Raw genomic sequence first — 21,873 nt, forward strand, 5'->3', positions numbered from 1 at the left:
TTCTGTTTTGAAAACTTTACTGGGAGAAGTTGCTTGTTGAATCTGTGTACTGACATTAAAAAGGAATTGGGATAGCTCTACTTATTTATTGACTATTGAGTTTCATCACACTGGCTTCTTTAGCTTGGACAGCCCAAGTAATTTAGATTCTCAGATGTGGAAGACACATACTTCATCTTTTTTTGTAATAATTAGCTATGTTCATTAAGTTCTAAACATAGTTCCATGAAAGGATAATGACTAAATACACTTATATTACCTTGATGATAATTGCTCAAAGTTGATTTATGCATGAACAATTTTGACTTCATATTACCCCCATGTCTTAAAAGTGTATTTGTTTTATTTTAAAGTAAACTTACTTTACTTTGTCATTCATAAAAGTATGTTTACTCAGAGATGATTTATCCACAAACCATTTGATTTCCTATTGCTCCTCCTATTTTTCCTAAAAAATATATTTGCTATTTTATTTTTGTGAATATGTTCCCTGTAGCCATTTTTAGTTCCAAAGAATTTTAATGTTTAAAATAAATTAAGTGGACACATGCATTATTTCTACTTTGAGACAAAAAAAAAATAGAGTATGAAAATGATGCAGGCACTGAAGTCCATGAACTGATTTGGCTTTAACAGCAGATTATGTTTCTCATTCTGTACATTAGAACATTTGGGGAGGCTTTAAAGATCTCCTATGTCTACTTCACCACAATTCCACTTTGATTGTTGTGTAATGGAAGTCCAGCAGTAGTAGATTTTGAAAGTTCCTTAGGTGATTATATTATGTGCTCAAGGTTTAAAACCACTGAGCTAACATACTGCCTAAATAGTCCTGAGACCAGCTCCATCAAGTAACTTCTCTAACCTAAGTGGTTGTTTGTTTTGTGTTTGATTGCTCCTGTTTGTTTTGTGTCATTTTAAAAATAGTAAGTATTCATAACACAACCTCTGAAGTTCCTTTTAGCACTAACATAAAATAATCAACAAGTCATTGCTCTCTTCTATCACTTTTGGTCTTACGTGTGATCTGCTTAACGAACCGACAACTATTTTTGTCATTAGGGGTTGTTAACTCTCCAGAATATCATTTTACAAGCATAATGAAATAAATTATCATGTCTACTGTCTAAAAAGCTAATTGTTAGTTTACTTCAACACTGTTTTAATGTAATAGTAGTGTTGTAAGTGCAGCTGCTGTCAGTTGAATAAAATAAGCCATTAGTTGAGAACAGATATATCAAATCTACTAATTTTCTGATTGTTGACAAACTATCATGCCAAAATATCATTGACAGAGGAGTCTTTAAAAGATTTAACTGAAGTGTCATACAGTTTTAAGAATGTGGATCAATTTGCATGAATTAAGTCAAATAATATACAAAGTATAACCATAGAACAGAAAATTATGTTTATCAAAACAGATTTTGAAACAAGAACTGCCATTGTATAAAATAATTAGAAACATATTTGATAAAATATGTGTTGGAATTATTTCATTTCAAGTGTGAAAGCCAGAAATCTCACATTCCTGTTGATACCTCTGTCACTTGCTCTCTGTATTCAGTCCATAAACAAGAACTTCCATGTATTTCAATCTTCAATCCCCTCACAATATGACTGCTCTACAACTATCAATTTCCTTGTCTTGAATCTATTTCTACACTTGATCATTTTTTTAAAAATGTCAAACTCTACAGTGATTTTTTTTTTAATTTTTTTAACCTTTAATCATTTTGGAAAGACAGAGAGACAAAAGTGTGAGCAGAGGAGGGGCAAAGAGAGGAGACACAGAATCCAAGCAGGCTCCATGCTCTGAGCTGTCAGCACAAAGCTCGACGCGGGGCTCCAATTCACAGACCGTGAGATCATGACCTGAGTAGAAATCAGACTCTCAACCCACTGAGCCACCCAGGTGCCACTCTACACTGATTTCTTATGCCTTCTAGAATAAAAATACAAATATTTAACCCAACATTTTAGTTCTGGCATTGCGCTCTCCCCAAGTCTTATCTCTACTCTTGTTCTCAGAGTTCCAGCCAGGTCTTCAAAGGATTCATCTCTTCTAACTTAGCAGAGGTTTTTGTTGTTGTTGTTGTATTTTTGTTTGTTTTGTTTTGTTTTGTTTTGTTTTTTGTTATTTAACCCACTTTTTTGGGGGTATGTTTGACATATAAAATGTTGCAGATATTTAATATATACAACTGCATGTCTTTGTAGTTACATATAGATCCGTGAAACTCAAAATCAGTTGTCATAAACTTATCCATCACCTCTAGAACTTTCTTCCCACCCCAATTTTTTGTTGCTTATTGTTTCTTTTTTTCCTTTTGTGATAGGACAATTTAATGTAAGATCTACCCTCCTAGCAAAATTTTAAATACATAACTTAGTATTGTTAATCATAGGCCCTATGTTGTACAGTAAATTTCCAAAACTGCTTTATCTTGCATAACTGAAACTTTATATCCTTTGAAACTTAGTGTTTTAATAATATAATTCCCTCAATCTAAAATGCACTCTTCTCCAACTTCTCTACCCTGGGCTCATTCTCTGTATCTCTGTTCAAGAGGCATTTAATCATGGAAACCGTATCTATCTCCCAAGTTACTCTTCCAATTGCCCATATATTTTTCTCTTTTTTTTCCTTTGGTTATAGGCTTTCATGAGAGGCTATTTCTTTCTATAGGAACATTTTATTTCAGTTTATAATAACATGCTTATCACTGTATGTACCCAATAATTCCCCTCCAAAAAATAGATCTACAAGAGTAAGGAATAGCTCTAGTTTCCTTCATGACTGTGTATCTGTGCACCAAGCAGAATTCCTGGAATGTAGTTGGTATTAGGCATATGTCTATTATAGGAACAAATCAGAGAGCACAAGTACTAAATGCATTTTTATATTATTTTGTGTTTTGAGATATAAAATATTTTATATAATTTAAAAATGAATACTTACCTAATAAATTTTGCAGTGATTCAAGCAAATTAAAAAAATATTGGATTACCTTTAAATCCCAGTTGCCACACATATTTAGACTGAGGAGGATGAAGGACTTTGTCTTGGCAAATATCATGGCTGATAGTTCCACAGTAGCAGGGGTATAGATGAATTAAGCAAACATTCTTCACAAACCAACATGAGTATCTTGTGCACTCTGAAGTGCATACATACTAGAAAAGGAAGTAATGCAAAATGATATACACACTATTGAAATATGTTTTATAAGTATTTTGCTTATAAAATATTCAGCTAATTTCTAAAAGTACCAATTAAAGTTTATAAGACATACCTTTTATACAACGTTTTGCTTATTTCTTCTATTCTTTTAAATTATCTTTCTGTACCATCTTCATCATGTTCATGTGCAAAATACCTATGTTATATTCTTTTGGCTGGATTGACTCATTCCTCAATCTACAACAGTCCCTTACCCTCCGTTTCCTGGAATGTGTGTGTGTATATATATACGTCACATATATGTCTCCTAGCTGTGTGTTAGTCTGAGATTTCGTACTGTTGAGCACACATCCAGAGGGTGGGGCAGACACCATGACCATCTGGGGATCCCACTGTGGCCAGGAGGAGTCCCTGACCAGAAGGGCACCATGAGGGACTCTGACCAAATGCCAGGGGTCAGATGGATTCAAAACAGTTGTGCCAACTACTCTGCCCTGACCCCAGAGCTTCGTACATGACCCAGTGCATGCCCCACCCTAGAGCTGCCCTTCCAACGACTGTGTCTGACAGAGCCACAGGGTCTGGGGCATCAGGCCAGTCAGTGCCTCTGGAGAATCCCAGGACTGGTCCCCTAACCGAAGGCACGTCACAGTGCCAAGAGATGCCTCACTTAGCACTCGCACCTTGTCCAGAAGGAAACCAACTGGCAGAAAGAGCATAGTGATTATCTATTTTCTGAGATCTACTTGTTCAGCTACCACACAGACCTAAGTTAACTGGGCCTTTTCTCTGAAGAGATGACAATTTCTGTGGCACATGCATATGTATATATGTATGTTACACTTTAAAAGTAACTATGGTATTAAGAGACACACTATTTAAAGCACACATTAACCAACAGGATTAACACAATGAATTGCCAAAGTACTGTTTGAATTTGTTGGGTTTTTTAATTTTTTAATATAATTTGAAAATATTTTAATATAAATAAAGCACATTTTCCAATAATATGATTTGTCTATGGTAATCCCTAGTACCTTCAAAGACAATTCATATCTGGTTACATCCACAATGAAATTAATAAAATTTAAACAATTTCAAGTCACACTCAAGTCATCATTAAGTTTTAATACATGCTACTTTACTGAGGTTTTACAATGAGATATATCAATAAGACAAATGTAAGCCCTGGAGGCAGACTATTATATATTCTGTTTAGAGCATACCCTAGTTTAATTGCTACTTCTCCAGACTTTCAATGAGCAAATCCTCATAAATTGGCAAAGGGAAGAACAGCTGAGTCATGGAGCACAAAGAATCATAAACATCTGTAATTTCCTTTATGCAATTACTACACTATATTCTCTTTGTATTCATGGTTTCAAGTCATGATGACATTTTACCTGGATTTACAATACAATTTCCTAATAGCTAGACAAAGTGTGAATCTTAAAGTATAAGTCTCTATAATGATTAATAAATTGCCATGTCACTAACTGAAATCAACACTAAAAATGAGAAATAACAACATGGAAACATTAATTAAGGAAAAGTAGTCATTCTGAATTCGCATGGACATGGCTACTAATATAATACTCATTGCCTATTAAAATACTATTTTCTCAATTCTCATAAATTTAAATAGATATATAATTTAATGATTCAGAAAATTTGTGTTTCTGTAAACAAATCAGTGTTTTTGTAAAACTCAGTTACTCTAAAATAACCTCTCTTTTACATTGAAGTTAATTTCCACTAGAATGAATGGTTCTTTCTGACGTTATCTAAAATTCCACAATAAGCTCAGATGACATGGTAATATTAATTTTTCTCATCAATTTTATTTAGTCTCATGAGCATTAAAAAACGTTCACATGGAAATGCTTACTTATTTTATTTTTTAATCTCCCCAAATTAACACAAGGAATTAATGCTTTGAAAATAATCCTTGGGTTTTTTTAAATATACATTTTTAATGTTTATGTATGAGAGGGAGAGACAAAGGGTGAGCAGAAGAGGGGCAAGGAGAGAGGGAGACACAGAACCTGAAGCAGACCCCAGGCTCCAAGCTATCAGTGCAGAGCTGGACACGGGGCTTGAACCCACAAACTGTGAGATCATGACCTAAGCTGAAACCAGGTGCTCAACCAACTGAGCCACCCTGCTGCCCCAATAATTCTTAGTTTTAATACTCCTTCTCATTGAATTCATGTATAAAGTAACAAATATGTGTTAGAAAAACGTGTGGCAGTCTGGAAATAGATTTCAACAATTATGCGTTTCAAACTTCATCTATGAAATAGAAACATGACTATTTCATATAAAATGGCTTAATGTGTTGTGTTAGAGTGGACTTAGGGTGACCAATTCAACTGTTTACCTGGGACTTTACTTTTTTAGCACTGGAATTCCTGTGTCTAGTGAAGGCACTCAGTCCTATGCAAACTGGAATGGTTAGTTGCCCTAAATGGATTATATATTCAAAGTATTATTCCTGAGATAAAGGTGAATGAGAAACAGAGCTACGGCTGGCATGTGATGAGTGAAATTATCTTCTGTTGGTTTAGGCCTCTGAAATGTGTGTGTGTGTATGTACCTGTGGGGGGTTAATTACCACAGCATACTCTCCCTAACACACGTATCAAAAGTTTCCTCCATATAGAGGTGAGACTAAACTCCTTTTCTGAGAATTTTTCAAATTTGAAATATCCATCACTTGTATTAAATTGGCCCTTATCCTACAAAATATATAGCTCATATTTCTCTAACAAAATTAATATTACATTTATTGGAGTAAACAGTAGGTGTTTGTAAATTGCTAACAAAATATATATAGAAAATTGCAGTGTCAATTTACCCTGTACTTGACTGCCCAGTTTATATATAAAAATTGAAAACAGCAAAAAAATCAGCATTTGCACTATTTCTTTTGAAAGTGAGTGGGGTACCAGGGGCGGGGATATAAAGACATGCATCTGGAAATAAACTTCTATCTTATTGTTGACAGTGAACTAATTAACTGGCACATATTAGAAAACTAAACTTGAACTGACTTTGAACTTCAATAAGCTTGTGAGAGCATAATTTTGGTAAGCAAACAGTGAAATTAAAGCAATCATGAAATAGTTTCATATGACAGTAAAAGGAAGCAAGAGAATCAAGGGAATTGTCCATAAAAAGAAAAGCAATCTCTTTTTTTGCATCCCATGTCAGTATATGTTATATCAGAAAGGAGCAAATTTTGCAGTACCAAAGTTTTGTGACTTTTATTTGACTGACACAAAATACATATTCATAGCAATTTTATAATCCTAACCAACTGATTTAACATCTCATATATCAAATGTATTTGATGATGCTTTCCTTAAGGCTTTTCTTTTTTTTATAAAGGGAGACTGATCTTGACTGATAGTATGAAGAAGCTTTAAAAACAACTGTCGATGTTGATTTCTTATTTTAAGAGCCACATTTCTTAGGCAAGATAATGATTTCTTTTAGATGCTTTGCTTCTCTTGCTGTATTATCTTAAACTTCTCTCTTTCAAAGAAACTATATCCCTAAATTATGCCTTATACCTATGATTGCAACATCTGTAATCCTTGATGATTCTATGTATATTTAAGCATTTACCAATTTCTATAAACTGTATAAGAATATGTAGACATGTTTTTCTTTTATATAATAAAGATACTAATAATAGGGATGAGGGATACTCCACCTTTCTCTTTTGCTCTGTGTGTGTGTGTGTGTGTGTGTGTGTGTGTGTGTAAGGGGGGGAGAAGTGAGTGTGAGAGTAAGGGGAAAGTGTAGAGTGATAAACATATATTAAAGAAAATCTCAAAGAAAAATCTCAAATGAACTAAGATAAAAGTTAGCAGAAGAAAAGAAATAATAGATTATAGCAAAAAATGACACAGAAAATAGGAAAACAATAAAAAGATGAACAAAACTAAGATTTGATTTCATGAAATGATAACCAAATTGACAAATGTTTAGCTAGACCAAACAAGGGAGGGAAAAGGAGTTCCAAATATATTAAATTATGAATGAAAAATAAGATATTACAACTTATACCATGCAAATAAAAAAGATCATAAGAGACTATTATGGGTAATTATGTGTAAACAAATTGAACAGTATAAAAGAAATGGATAAATACCTAGAAACATATAATTAAACAAGACTAAATCATAAAGAAATGAAAAATTTGAACAGAAAAAAAAAAAACAGAAGTGTAATCAAAAACCTCCCAAAAAAGAATTTACCAGGACCATATGGTTTCACTGGTAAATTTAACATTTAAATAACTAATACCAATCCTTCTCAAACTCTTCTCAAAAATAAAAGAGAAGGAAATGCTCTAAATTCATTTTATGAGGCCAGCATTACCCTCATACCAAAACCAATCTAAGACACTGTAAGAAAAGAAAACTACAGGCCAATATCCTAGTGAATATAAGTGCAAAAATTCTAAACAAAATATTAGCAAATTCAACAGCACATTAAAACATAACACATTGATTGAGTAAAATTCATGATTGGTTATAAGGATGGCTCAATGTATGTAAATCAATAAATGTGATGTACCGCATGAATAAAATGCAAGATAAAAATCATATGGTGATCTCAATAGATTCATGAGAGGCATTTGACAAATTCGACATCCATTTATGACAAAAACTCTCAAAAAAGTGGGTATGGAGGAAATGTACCTCAACATAATAAAGATCATACATGACAAACACACAGCTAACATCATACTCCATGGTAGAAGTTTGCAAGAATTTCCTGTAAGATCGGGAGCAAGGCAAGGGTTCCTAATCTCACCACTGTCATTTAACATACTACTGGCAGTCCTAGCCAGATAAATTAGATGATAACAAGAAATAAGTGTCCATTGCAGCATTATTCACAATAGGCAAGATATGGAAATATATATATTTTATTTATTTATTTATTTTTATTTTTTTAATGTTTGTTTATTTTTGAGAGAGAGAGAGAGAGACAGAGCACAAGTGGGAGAGGGTCAGAAAATGAAGGAAACAGAATCAAAGCAGGCTCCAGGCTCTGAGCTGTAAGCACAGATTCCCATGCTGGGCTCAAATTCATGAACTGTGAGATCATGACCAGAGCCAAAGTCAGACGCTTAACTTACTGAGCCACCTAGGCACCTCTGGAAATGTATCTATTGATCAGTGAGTGTTTTTATATTATAATGTGTAAGACTTATATTATATAATGTGAGTATATAATTCAGTCACACAAGAAGGAGAAAATTCTTCCATTTCAGAAAACATGAACTTTTATAGCATTATGTTAAGTGAAATAAGTCAGACAGAGAAAGGCAAATACTATAGGATCTCACTTGTGTGGAATTTACAAACAAACCAACCAACCAATAGAAAACTCATAGGAAGAGCAGACTGGTGTTGTTTTGGGAGGTGGGGGGAAATGGGCAAAAGTTGTCAAAGAGAACAAACTTCCAGTTATAAGATGAATAAATTCTTGTGTATTTGAAAGTTGCTAAGAGAGTAAATGTTGTAAGTTTTTACCATACACACCCAAAAATATTGTAACTACATGAGATTGATGGTTGTGTTAACAAACCTCATTGTGGCAACTGTTTTACAACATACATTTGTATCAAATCATTATATTGTACACAAACTTATGTAATGTTATAGGTCAATTATATCCCAATAAAGCTGTGAGAAAAAACTATGCCTAGGTGTATTTTACTATTTGGGAGTAAATAAAATATTAAATTTATATAGAATATATAAATATATAAATAATATATGAACACATATATATTATGCATAATATAAATTTATTTATATTATAAATATATAATTATATAATAAACGTATATTATTAAATAAATATACAATACATTAAATAAATATATATTATCTATATAAACATATATTTATATAATTATATAATAAACAAAATTATTTTTATAAATATAAATACACTTAATATAAATATTTACGTGTAAGTATATAATAATATATTATCTAGAAAATAAATTATCTTTAAGTATTAATGTGTTTATGTAGCAGGAGACATGCATCCCATCAATTTTTGGCTTTTTACATTTTTTTTAGGTTTTTATTTTAATTACAGTTAGCTAACATACACTGTTATATTACTTTCAGATGTACAATAGAGTGATTCAACAACTGCATACATCACCCAGTGCTCATCAAGAAAATGCACTCCTTCCTTATTCCCCATCACCTATTTAACTCATTCCCCACCCCCTCCTTTCTGGTAACCATGTTTGTTCCCTACAATTAAGAGTCTGTTTCTTGATTTGTCTCTCTCTCTTTTTCCTCCTTTTCTCATTTGTTTTCTTTCTTAAATCCCACATATATGAGTGAAATCATATGGTATTTGTCTTTCTCCTACTGACACATTTTGCTTAGAATTATGCTTTCTAGCACCATCCAGGTCATTGCAAATGGCAAGATTTCATTCTTTATTATGGCTGGATAATATTCCGTATGTATCTCCGACATCTTCTTTATATCCATTCATCAGTTGACAGACACTTGATCTGCTTCCATATCTTGACTATTGTAAATAATGCTTCTATAAACATAGGAGAGCATGTATCTATTTCAATTAGTGTCTTTGTATTCTTTGGGTAAATACCCAGTAGTGCAATTACTGGATCATAGTGTACTTCTGTTTTTAACTTTTTGAGGCACCTCCATACTGTTTTCCCCAGGGGCTGCACCAGCTTGCTTTCCACAATGCAAGAGAATTCCACTTTCTCCACATCCTCACCTACATTTGTTTGAATTAGTATTTTTGCATTCTTTGGGTAAATACCTAGTAGTACAATTGCTGGACCATAGGGTAGTTTCATTTTCTACTTTTTAAGGAACCTCCACAGTGCTTTCCAGAGTGGTTCTACCAGTTTGCATTCCTACCAATAGTGCAACGGAGTTCCCTTTTCTCCATATTCTCACCAACATCTGTTGTTTCTTATGTTATTGATTTTAGCCATTCTGACAGTTGTGAGATTACATCTTATTGTAGTTTAGATTTGAATTTCATTGATAATAAGTGATGATGAACATCTTTTCATGTATCTGTTCACCATCTGGATGTGTTTTTTTGAATAAATGGCTGTTCATGTGTTCTGCTTATATTTTAATTGAATTATTTCTGGGGGGGTGTTCAGTTTTATAAGTTCTTTATGTATTTTTGATACTAACCCTTTATCAAATATATCATTTGCAAATATCTTCTCCCATTCCATAGGCTGCCTTTTAGTTTTGTTGATGGTTTCCTTTGTTATGCAGAAGCTTTTTATCTTGATGAGGTCTCAAAACTTCATGTTTGATTTTGTTTCCCTTGAATCTAGATACATGTCTAGTAAGAAATGCTACAGCCAATGTCAAAAGAGGTTGCTGCCTATGTTCTCTTCTAGGATTTGGACGGTTTCCTCTCTCACATTTAGGTCTTTCACCCATTTTTAGTTTATTTTTGTAGATGGTGTAATTGGTACAGGTTCATTCTTCTGCAGGTTGATGTCCAGTTTCCCCAACACCATTTGTTGAAAACACTCTCCTTTTCCATTGGATATTCTTTTCTGCTTTGTTGAAGATTAGTTGACCATATAGTTGCAGGTCCATTTCTGGGTTTTCTATTTTGTTCCATTGATCTATATGCTAGTACTATACTGTCTTGATGACACAGGTTTGTAATATAGCTTGAAATCTGCAATTATGATACCTCCAGCTTTGCTTTTCTTTTTCATGTTTGCTTTGTCTATTCAAGGTCTTTTGTGGTTCCAAACAAATGGTAGGATTATTTGTTCTAGCTTTGTGGAAAATGCCAGTAGTATTTTGATTACAGATTGTATTAAATGTGTAGATTGCTTTGGGTAGTGTAAACATTTTAACATTTGGTCTTCTGATCCATAAGCATGGGATGTCTCTCCATTTCTTTGCGACATCTTCAATTTCTTTCATCAGTGGTGTATAGTTTCAAAGTACAGGTCTTTCACCTTTTTGGTTAGGTTTCTTCCTAGGTATCTTAAAATTTTGGAGAAGTTTTCAATGGAATTGTTTTCTTAATTTCTTTCTGCTGCTTAATTATTGATGTATAAAAATGCAATGGGTTTGCGTAGATTCCTGCAACTTTACTGAATTCCTGTATCAGTTCTAGCATCTTTCTGGTGTTTGGGTTTTATAAATATAATATCGTCATCTAAAAATAGTGAAAGTTTTACTGTTTCCTTAGTAATTTGAATGTCTTTTATTTCTTTTCGTTGTCTGATTGGTGTAGTTAGGGCTTGAATAAAAGTGGAGAGAGTGACATCCTTGTCTTGTCCTTGACCTTAGAGGAAAAGTTGTCAGTTTTTCCCCAGTAAGGATGATGTTAGCTTGGGTTTTTCATATATGGCCTTTATTATTTTGAGGTATGTTTACTCTGTACCTACTTGTTGAGGGTTTTTACCAAGCAGGGATGTTGTACTTTGTCAAATGCTTTTTCTAAATCTATTGTGAGGATTATATGTTTGTTAACCTTTCTTTTCTTAAAGTAGTGTATCACGTTAATTGATTTGTGAATATTGAACCACCCTTGCAATCCAGGTATAAATCCCACTTGATCATGATGAATGGTTTAATGTATTGTTGAATTTGGTTTGCTAATATTTTTGGAAGATTTTTGCATCATGTTCATCAAGGATATTGGCCTGTAGTTCTCTTTTTCAGTGTTGTCTTTATCTGGTTTTGGCATTAGGTAATGTTGGTCTCATAGAATGAATTTGGAAGTTTTGCTTACTTTTCTATTTTTTTGGAAGATTTTACTTGTGTTTGACTTGTAGTTTCAGAGCACTGTGGTCCAGAATAGATATATGGTATGACATCAATCTTCTTGAATTTGTTGAATCTTGTTTTGTGGGCTAATATGTTATCTATTCTGGAGAATGTTCTGTGTGCACTTGAAAAGAATGTGTATTATGCTCTTTTAAAATGGAATGTTTTTAATATATCAGATCCATCTCCTCCCGTGTGTCATTCAAAACCATTCCTTCCTTGTTGATTATTAGTTAGATATATCCATTGATGACAGTGGAGTGTGTAAAAGTCCTTTAATATTACTATATTATTGTCAATAGTTTGTTATTTACTGTTTTACGTATTTGTGTGCTCCTATTTAGATGTATAAATATTTACTATTGTTGTAGCTTTTTTGGACTGTCCTCTTTTTTATTACATAATGTCTTCCTTTGTGTTACAGTCTCTGTTTTAAAGTTTTTTTGTCTGATATAAATATTGCTACTCTTTCTTTTGACATTCATTTGCATGATGAATATTTCTCTGTCCCCTCACTTTCAAACTGAAGGTGTCTTAGGTCTAAAATGAGTCTCTTGTAGGCAGAATATAGAGGAGTTGTATTCTTTTTTAATCCATTATGTTAACCTATGTATTTAGATTGGAATGTTAAGTCCATCTATATTCAAAGTAATTACCGATAGACATATATTTATTGCCATTTTATTTGTTTTGTGGTTGTTTCTGGAGGTTTTCTCTGATCCTTGTCTTCTCTTTCATGGTTTGCTCATTTTCCTTAGTAATACAATGGATTTTTTCTCTTTATTCTTGCATAGTTATTAGTGGTTTTTGATTTGTAGCTTGTATATAACCTCTTCTGCATTATAGCAGCCTATGTTAAATTGATGGCCATTTAAGTTTGAACCCATTCTTTCTCCTCTCCTCTCCACATTTTACGTATATGTTGGCATAATTTATATCCTTTTTATTTTGTGAGTTACTTGACTGATTTTTTACAGAAATATTCATTTTTACTTCTTTGGTATTTCCTAAATTTATACTGTCACTTTCCACTCAAATTTATACTGTCTCTCCTTTACACTAGAAGAGTCCCCTTTAATATTTCTCACAAGGCAGCCTTAGTGGCCATGAACTACTTTAGTTTTTGTTTGCCTGGGAAACTCATTATCTCTCCTTATATTATGAAACATAGCCTTGCTGGATGGAATCTTCTCGGTGGAAGATTTTTCTCATTCAACACTTTGAATATATCATGATACTTCCTTCTGACTTGGAAAGTTTCTGCTGAAATATTCCCTGCTAGCCTTATGGGTTTTCCCTGCTTTGTTACTCTCTTGGTTACTGCTTTTAAAATATTTTCTTCATTACTATGTTTTGCTATTTTAGTTACAATATGTCTTGAAGTGGATCTGCTTTCATTCATTTTGGGGGATTTTCTGTGCCTCCTGGATCTGGATATCTGTTTCCTTCCCCAGATTGGGGAAGTTTTCAGCTATTATTTTTTCAAATAAATCTTCTGTTCTCTTTTCTCTTTCTTCCTTTTCTGGGATTCCAGTAATAGAAATGTTACTATGTTTTATGGAGTCACTGAGTTCCTTAAGTCTAGTCTTGTTTTGCATAATTATTTCTTCTCTCTTTTGTTCAGCTTGATTACTTTCCATTATCCTGTCTTTTGGGTCATAAATTCATTCCTCTGTTTCTTCAAGCATTCCATCAAACATGTGTCTCATTTCATCTTTTGAGCCCTTTATGTCTGTTATATTATGTCTGTTATATTATTCCTTATCTCTGTGTTAAGTCTCATAGACGTCCTCCACTCTTTTGCAATTCCAGTGACTATATGATCATTACTTTAAATTCTCTATCAGGTATGTTATTTATATCTGTTTCACTTAGATCTCTGGCCAGGCCTTGTCCTGTTATTTCATTTGAGGTAATTTCCTTTGTCTTCTCATTTTGTCTAAGTCCTGTGCCAGTTTCTCTGTGCTAGAGAAGTCACTCCATTTCCCGTTCTTGAGGGTAATGGCCTTATGAAGAAGAGGTCCTATAGTGAACTGCTGTGTAGTGCCCCTGTTTCTCAGAGCCAGAGCTTCTGGAAGTGTCTCCAATGTGTGCTGCATGTGCTCTGCTATTTTGCTTAGGTGCTTTGTCCTTGAGACCACTCATCTTCAGAACTCTCTTTGCCTGTGGTAGCCAACATTTGGTTCCTGACCTGAATGTGGCATGTTTTAACTAGTTGTGCTCTGATCTGTTTGATCTGTTTGTGAAATCAGCCCTATTGCCACTGCAGCCAGAACTGAGGCTCCACACCACTTCTGTCTCAGGAGATGTGATATGAGCAAGGGTTTGGGACAGTCTTCTAGGTGAGAAGCCTGCTGTGCTGGAACAGAGGCAGACAAGACTGGGAAGAGTGGTTACCACAGGAAAAGGGAGGTTGGTGTAGGCAAGTTGGGTAGTAAGTGTAGGCACTGTGCTGTTTCCTGCAGTTGGCCCTGTGCTTGTGCTGAGGCATGAGGAAAATAAATGATACCAGCCAATTCCTTTGTTCCTAGAAGGATCTCTCCATGGATACTACCTCTCTGGGATGTACTTGGAGACAAGGGATAACTTCCCCATGGTGTGCCCCAGGCACTCTTCAGATTGTTGTTTCTATACTGTATGCCCTACCTTTTCTCCAAGAGCAGCACAATGCTCTCTGGGCTCTATCCCAGCCAAGTCCCTTGACCTTAAAACTCCAGGCTTTCAGCCCAGGTGATTGCCAGAAGTCACAAAATTCAGCCCCTCGTGAATTCTAAGCTAATGGCAATAAGGACTCCTTTTCCCTGTGAGCTCCCCTGTGAGTTAGTCTGTATCTTGCCCTACTGCATATCTGCAGCTCCCCACCACAACAGCCATGATCCATTTCTCCCCTCCAACCTGTCTCCATATCTCCAACCTTCTTTGATGTAACCTCTTCTCTAAATTTAGTTGTGGAGTTTGTTCTGTCAGTCTTCAGGTCAATTTTGGGGGTATTTAGGATAATTTGGTAGTTATCTAGTTGTATTCATGGAAGGAGGTGAGCCTAGGGTCCTCTACTCCTCTGCTGCCATCTTCCAATCTCTCCCTATCTTCCCATCATTAAACATATAGATTTTGTAACATTATTGTATGTCAGTATCTATGACAGTAGGGTAAACTGTAATATTCTCCGAGGCTATCCTGTCCCCTAATGTATTTATTTCCTCTGAAAGACTTTTGTTTTTAAACCTCTGAAACACAATGCTTATTAAACCCCTATCATCTCTTTAAATTAAATGAAGAAAATTGGAAAATGTGTGGAAAATCTTCAAAGAGTAAAGTCATTCTTTTATGTTCAATCAGTCCCAGCAACTATGAAAATGATTGGATTATCTTTACTTCTATATCAACTTCTGGCTGCCAGGCTAAAAATGTAATTAATGAAGACACTAAACCCTATTGATTGCCTCTCACACATTTTATGGCCTTGAATGCCAAATATCATTCAATTTCAGAAATGTATTTGAAAGTCTGAGAAAAAGAAGAAATGATTATCTTTATCATTTACAATAATGTTAAAATTCCCTTTTTAAAAGTTGTTATCTTCATCTTTCTTTCATAAGCTGGATAACATTCATTTGTCTCATTCTATGATCAACCAAATGACTGTGAAAAAGCAAAATCCCTATTGAAGTTTTCATCTCAGCTAAATTCAGTGAAACTTTTTGTAATAGCAGTATAACTTTAAATAAAAACATAATTTACTTACACAGCTTCAGTTTTATTTTCAAGTTAACTTATATTCACTCTATGCTTTTTTTGCTATAGTTAAATTTCATCTTTTCTAGAGAAAGAACAAAATCTCAACTCCCTTAAAATGTATAATTTTGGGGGTGCCTGGGTGGCTTAGTTGGTTCAGCATCTGACTCTTGAATTCCACCCATGTCATGATCCCATGGTTCATAGGTTTGCACCCTGCATTGGGCTCTGTGCTGGCAATGTAAAGCTTGCACTTGGGATTTTCTTTCTCTCTCCCTCTCTCTCTGTCCTTCCCCCACTTGTCTTTTTGTCTAAATACATACATACATACATAAATACATAAACTTTAAAAAATATAACATTTTGTTTCCATAGCATTTTCAATTTTCTGATTGACACTGCTTTTCATGGTATAGTTAGACATATATGATATGGTTGCCATCTCAGGAAGAATATATTCTTAACAGACTGAGAGACTCAAATATTATTTTTTAACTGAATAATGAAGAAATAGTTTAATATATACTCATTATCTATTTTAATTCAAATCAACTCTTGTAGCATTTTGTTATATTAATCAACACAATTGTAGTTAACATTTTCTGATTTAAACAAATATTTGTGTAAATATCTTTTCTCTTTAAAAAATGTATTCAAATAAATCTTTCCTCTTCAAAAAAAACTTAGGTTTTCCAGTGTCATTTTTTATAATCATGTTTGCCTCAATGATTTTACATCTAACAACTTAAATCTTAAATGTTTTCCCAGATAAGTTATTGAATATATTTTCACAAATAGGTAGATGTGAGTTTAAGGCTTTAACTCTTGGTCCTCATAAAAGAGATCAAGTTGGACAATATTAAAAATATTAAAATTCACCATGGCATCCTCTTGTGGGTGATTCTAGGTACTTTTATAAGTCCTTCAGGTGTTTCTTTTTTTTTTCAATTTTGGCATTATTTTTAATAGCGAAAAAGTATAAATGAGTCAGTTTTCTAATTAAAGGTTAATTAAATATATTATATAAACGAATATTATGCCATCATTTAAAAATAGTTAATGCTATCAGGAAAGAGTTACTGATATTTATAATATAAAAATGTGTGGAATACCATATATAACACAGTTTAAAGCAGGATTCTATTTTTGTTTAAAAGAAAATATAGCTAAACATAGAAAAAACACTATGTACATATCTATCTTAATAATTAGTGGTATAAAATATACACCAAAAGGTTAAGAATTGTCTTTTCTAGAGTGTTGATATGTTAGATAATTTTTATTTTTATCTCTGCTTTTCTGTGTTTTTATAGTATTTTTCTTACAAATTGACATGTATTACTTTATGTCGAAAATTGCTGATTTAAAAATGAAAAATAATTCTCTTCTTGTTTTGTATGTTTCTTCTACCTTTCTTTTTCCTTTTTTTAATTTATTTTTTTAAGTTACATCCAAGTTAGTTAGCATATAGTGCAATAATTATTTCAGGAATAAAATCCAGTGATTTATCCCCTACAAATAACAATCAGTGTTCATCCCAACAAGTGACCTCCTTAAGGCCCCTTGCTCATTTAGACCATCTCTGCACCCACAACCACTCCAGCAACCCACAGTTTGTTCTATATATTTAAGAGACTCTTATGTTTTGTCCCCATCCCTGTTTTTGTATTATTTTTGCTTCATTTCCCTTATGTTCATCTATTCTGTATCTTACATTCCACATATGAGTGAGGTCACATGATATGTATCTTTCTCTGACTAATTTCACTTAGAATTTAAGCGAACACTCTTGTTCTATCCATCATTGTAGAAAATGGCAAGATTTCATTCTTTTTCATTGCTGAGTAATACTCAGTTGTATATACATATCACATCTTATTTATCCATTCATCTGTCGATGGACATTGGGGCTCTTTCCATACTTTGGCTATGGTCTATAGTGCTGGTAAAAGCATTGGGGTGCATGTGTTCCTTCGAAGCAGCACAACTGCATCCTTTGGATAAATCCCTAGTAGTGTAATTGCTGGGTTGTAGGGCAATTCTATTTTTAATTTTTTTAAGGAACCTCCATACTGTGTTCCAGAATGGCTTCACCAGTTTACATTCCCACCAGCAGTAAAAAAGGATTCCTCTTTCTCCACAACCGTGCCAACATCTGTCGTTGCCTGAGTTGTTAATTTTAGCCATTCTGAGAGGTATGAGGTGATACCTCATTGTGGCTTTGATTGTTATTTGCCTGATGATGAGTGATGTTGAGCATTTTCTTCATGTGTCCAGTAGCCATCTGGATGTCTTCTTTGGGAAAGTGTCTATTCATGTCTTTTGTCCATTTCTTCACTGGATTATTTGTTTTTTGGGTGTTGAGTTTGATAAGTTATTTATAGACTTTGGATACTAGCCCTTTTATGATATGCCATTTGCAAATACCTTCTCCAATTCTGTAGGTTGCCTTTTAGTTTTGCTGTTTACTTTGCTGTGCAGAAGCTTTTTATCTTGATGAAGACCAATTGTTCATTTTTTGTTTTTATTTCCCTTGCCTTCAGAGACATGTTGAGTAAGAAGTTGCTGCGGCTGAGGTCAAAGAGGTTTTTGCTTGCTTTATCCTCTTGGATTTTGATGACTTTCTATCTTACATTTAGGTCTTTCATCCATTTTGAGTTTATTTTTGTGTATGGTGTGAGAAAGTGGTCCACATTCATTCTTCTGCATGTCGCTGTCCAGTTTTCCCAATACCATTTGATGAAGAGACTGTCTTTATTCCACGGGACACTCTTTCCTGCTTTGTCAAAGATTAGTTGGCCATACGTTTGTGGGTCCATTTCTAGGTTCTCTATTTTGTTCCATTGATAAGGGTTTTTGTGCCAGTGCCATACTGTCTTTGATGATTACAGCTTTATAATATATCTTGAAGTCTGGGAATGTGATGCCTCCATCTTTGGTTTTCTTTTTTAGGATTACATTGACTATTCGGGATCTTTTCTGGTTCCATACAAATTTTAGGATTGTTTTTTCTAACTCTGTGAAAAATGCTGGTGATATTTTGATAGGGATTGCACTGAATATGTAGATTGCTTTGGGTAGTATCGACATTTTAAAAATTTTGTTCCTCTAACCCATGAGCATGGAATATTTTTCCATTTTGTGTGTGTGCATCTTCTTCAATTTCTTTCATAAGCTTTTGTAGTTCTCCATGCATAGATTTTTCATGTCTTTGGTTAGGTTTATTCCTAAGTATTTTATGATTTTTGGTGCAATTGTAAATGGGATCGATTCCTTGATTTCTATTTCTGCTGCTTCATTATTGGTGTACAGAAATACAACCGATTTGTGTGCATTGATTTTATATCCTGCAACTTTGCTGAATTCATGAATCCATTCTAGCAGTTTTTTGGTGGAATCTTTGGGGGTTTCCATATAGACTATCATGTCTTCTGGAAAGAGTGAAGGTTTGATTTCCTCCTTGGCTATTTGGATGTCTTTTATTTCTTTGTATTGGCTGATTTCTGAGGCTGGACTTCTAATACTATGTGGAGTAACAATGGGGAGAGTCGTCGACATCCCTGTCTTGTTCCTGACCTTAGAGGGAAAGCTCTGTTTTTTCCCCATTGGGGATGATATTAGCCGTGAGTCTTTTGTATATGGCTTTTATGATCTTGAGGTATGATCATTCTATCCCTACTTTCTTGAGGGTTTTTATCAAGAAAGGATGCCATATTTTCTCAAATGCTTTCTCTGTATCTATTGAGAGGATCATGTGGTTCTTGTCCTTTCTTTTATTAGTATGATGCATCACATTGATTGATTTGTGGATATTGAACCATCCCTCCATCTCAGGTATAAATCCCAATTGATAATGGTGAATAATTCTTTTAATGTATTGTTGGATCCCATTGGCTAGTATCTTGTAGAGAATTTTTGCATCCATGTTCATCAGGGAAATTGGTCTGCAGTTCTCCTTTTTGGTGGGGTCTTTGTCTGGTTTTGGAATCAAGGTAATGCTAGCTTCATAGAATGAGTTTGGAAGTTTTCATTCCATTGCAACTTTTTGGAACAGCTTCAGAAAAATAGGTTTTTAACTCTTTGAATGTTTGGTATAATTCCCCTAGAAAGTCATTCAGTTGAACTCTTGTTTTCTGGGAGATTTTTGATTACTAAGTTGAGTTCTTTACTGGTAATGGCTCTGTTTATACTTTCTATTTCTTCCTGTTTCAGTTTTGGTAGTTCATATGTTTCTAGTAATGTGTCCATTTCTTCCAGATTTCCCAATTTATTGGCATATAATTGCTCAAAATATACTCTTATCATTGCTTGCATGTCTGCAGTGTTGATTGTGGTCTCCACGCTTTCATTTTTTTATTTATTTTTTTGTGGTCCTTTCCTTTTTCTTTTTGATCAAACTGGTTGGAGTTTATCAATTTTGCTAACTCTTTCAAAGAACCAGCTCCTGGCTTCATTCATCTGTTCTACTGTTTTTTGTTTGTTTTTTGTGTTTTTTTTTTTGTTGTTGTTTCAATAGCATTGATTTCTGCTCTAATCTTTATTATTTTCTGTCTTCTGCTGGTTTTGGGTTTTATTTGTTGTTCTTTATCCAGCTCTTTAAGATGTAAGGTGAGGTTGTGCATCTGAGACCTTCCTTCTTTCAGAATGTCTGTATTGCTATAAACTTCCCTCTTATGACCTCCTTTGCTGCATCTCAGAGGTTTGGGGCTGTTGTGTTATTATTTTCAGTGGCTTCCATGTACTTTTTAATTTCTTCGTTAAAGTCTTGGTTAACCCATTCATTCATTATGGTGTTCTTTAATCTCCAGGTATTTGTTAGCTTTTCAAAATTTTTCTTGTGGTTGACTTCGAGTTTCATAGCATTGTGGTCTAAAAATATGAATGGCATGTTTTCAGTCTTTTTGTATTTGTTGAGGGCTGATTTGTGTCCCAGTATGTGATCTATTCTGGAAAATGTTCCATGTGCATTTTAGAAGAGTGTTTATATTCTGCTGCTTTAGGATGAAATGTTCTGAATATGTCTTTTAATTCCATCTGATCCTGTGTATCATTCAAATCTACTGTTTCCTTTTTGATTGTCTGCTTAGATGACCTGTCCATTGCTGTAAGTATAATGTTGAAGTCCCCTACTATTATGGTATTATTATCAGTGAGTTTATGTTTGTGATTAATGAATTTATATATTTGGATGCTATCACGTTTGGAGCATAAGTGTTTACAATTGTTAGAAATTCTATAAACCCCTTAATTATGATATAATGCCCTTCTTCATCTCTTGTTACAGTCTTTATTTTAAAATCTATATTGTCTGATCTTAGTATGGTTATTCTGGTTTTCTTTGGGCAATCATTAGCATGCTAGATGGTTCTCCAACCACTTATTTTCAATCTGAAGGTGTCCTTAGGTCTAAAATTGGTCTCTTGTAAACAACATATACATGGTCTTGTTTTCTCATCCATTCTGTTACCCCATGTCTTTTGGTTAGAGTGCTTTATCCATTGACATTGAGAGTGAGTACTGAAAGATATGAATTTATTGCCATTGTGTTGCCTACAGAGTTGAAGTTTCTGGTGATGTTCTCCGGTCCTTTCTAGTCTTTGTTACTTTAGGTCTTTTCGTTTTGTTTCATCTTTTCTCTCCTTGGAGAGTCCTCCTTAGAATTTCCTGCAGGGCTGGTTTAGTGGTCATGAACTCCTTTAGTTTTTGTTTGTCTGGGGAGCTCTTTATCTCTCTATTTTGAATGACAGCCTTAGTGGATAAAGAATTCTTGGTTGCATATTTTTCCAGTTCAGCACATTGACTATATCCTGTCCTTCCTTTATGGTCTGCCAAGTTTCTGTGGATAGATCTGTTGCAAAACTGATCTGTGTTCACTTGTAGGTTAGGGGTTTTGGGTTTTTTTTTCCTTTGCTGCTTTCATAATTCTTTATTTATCTATGTATTTTGTGAATTTGATTATGATATGCCTTGTTATGGTTGATTTTTGTTGAATCTAATGGGAGTTCTCTGTGCTTCTTGGATTTTGATGTCTGTGGCTTCCCAGGTTAGGTAAGTTTTCTACTACGATTTGCTCACATAAATCTTACACCCCCCTTTTCTCTCTCTTTATCTTCTGGG

The 21,873-nt window shown here is 33.9% G+C and overlaps 1 protein-coding gene across 1 annotated transcript in view; it reads right to left on the reverse strand.

Moving 5' to 3' along the window:
• EYS (eyes shut homolog) overlaps positions 1-21,873 on the reverse strand; it is a 1,624,793-nt gene that overhangs the window by 1,476,137 nt on the left and 126,783 nt on the right. The window contains 1 exon segment of the mRNA XM_049653864.1: positions 3,009-3,174. Within this exon segment, the coding sequence (XP_049509821.1) occupies positions 3,009-3,174 (166 nt within the window).

The sequence above is a fragment of the Panthera uncia genome (assembly GCF_023721935.1).
Source record: "Panthera uncia isolate 11264 chromosome B2 unlocalized genomic scaffold, Puncia_PCG_1.0 HiC_scaffold_24, whole genome shotgun sequence".
Classification (NCBI taxonomy): Eukaryota; Metazoa; Chordata; class Mammalia; order Carnivora; family Felidae; genus Panthera; species Panthera uncia.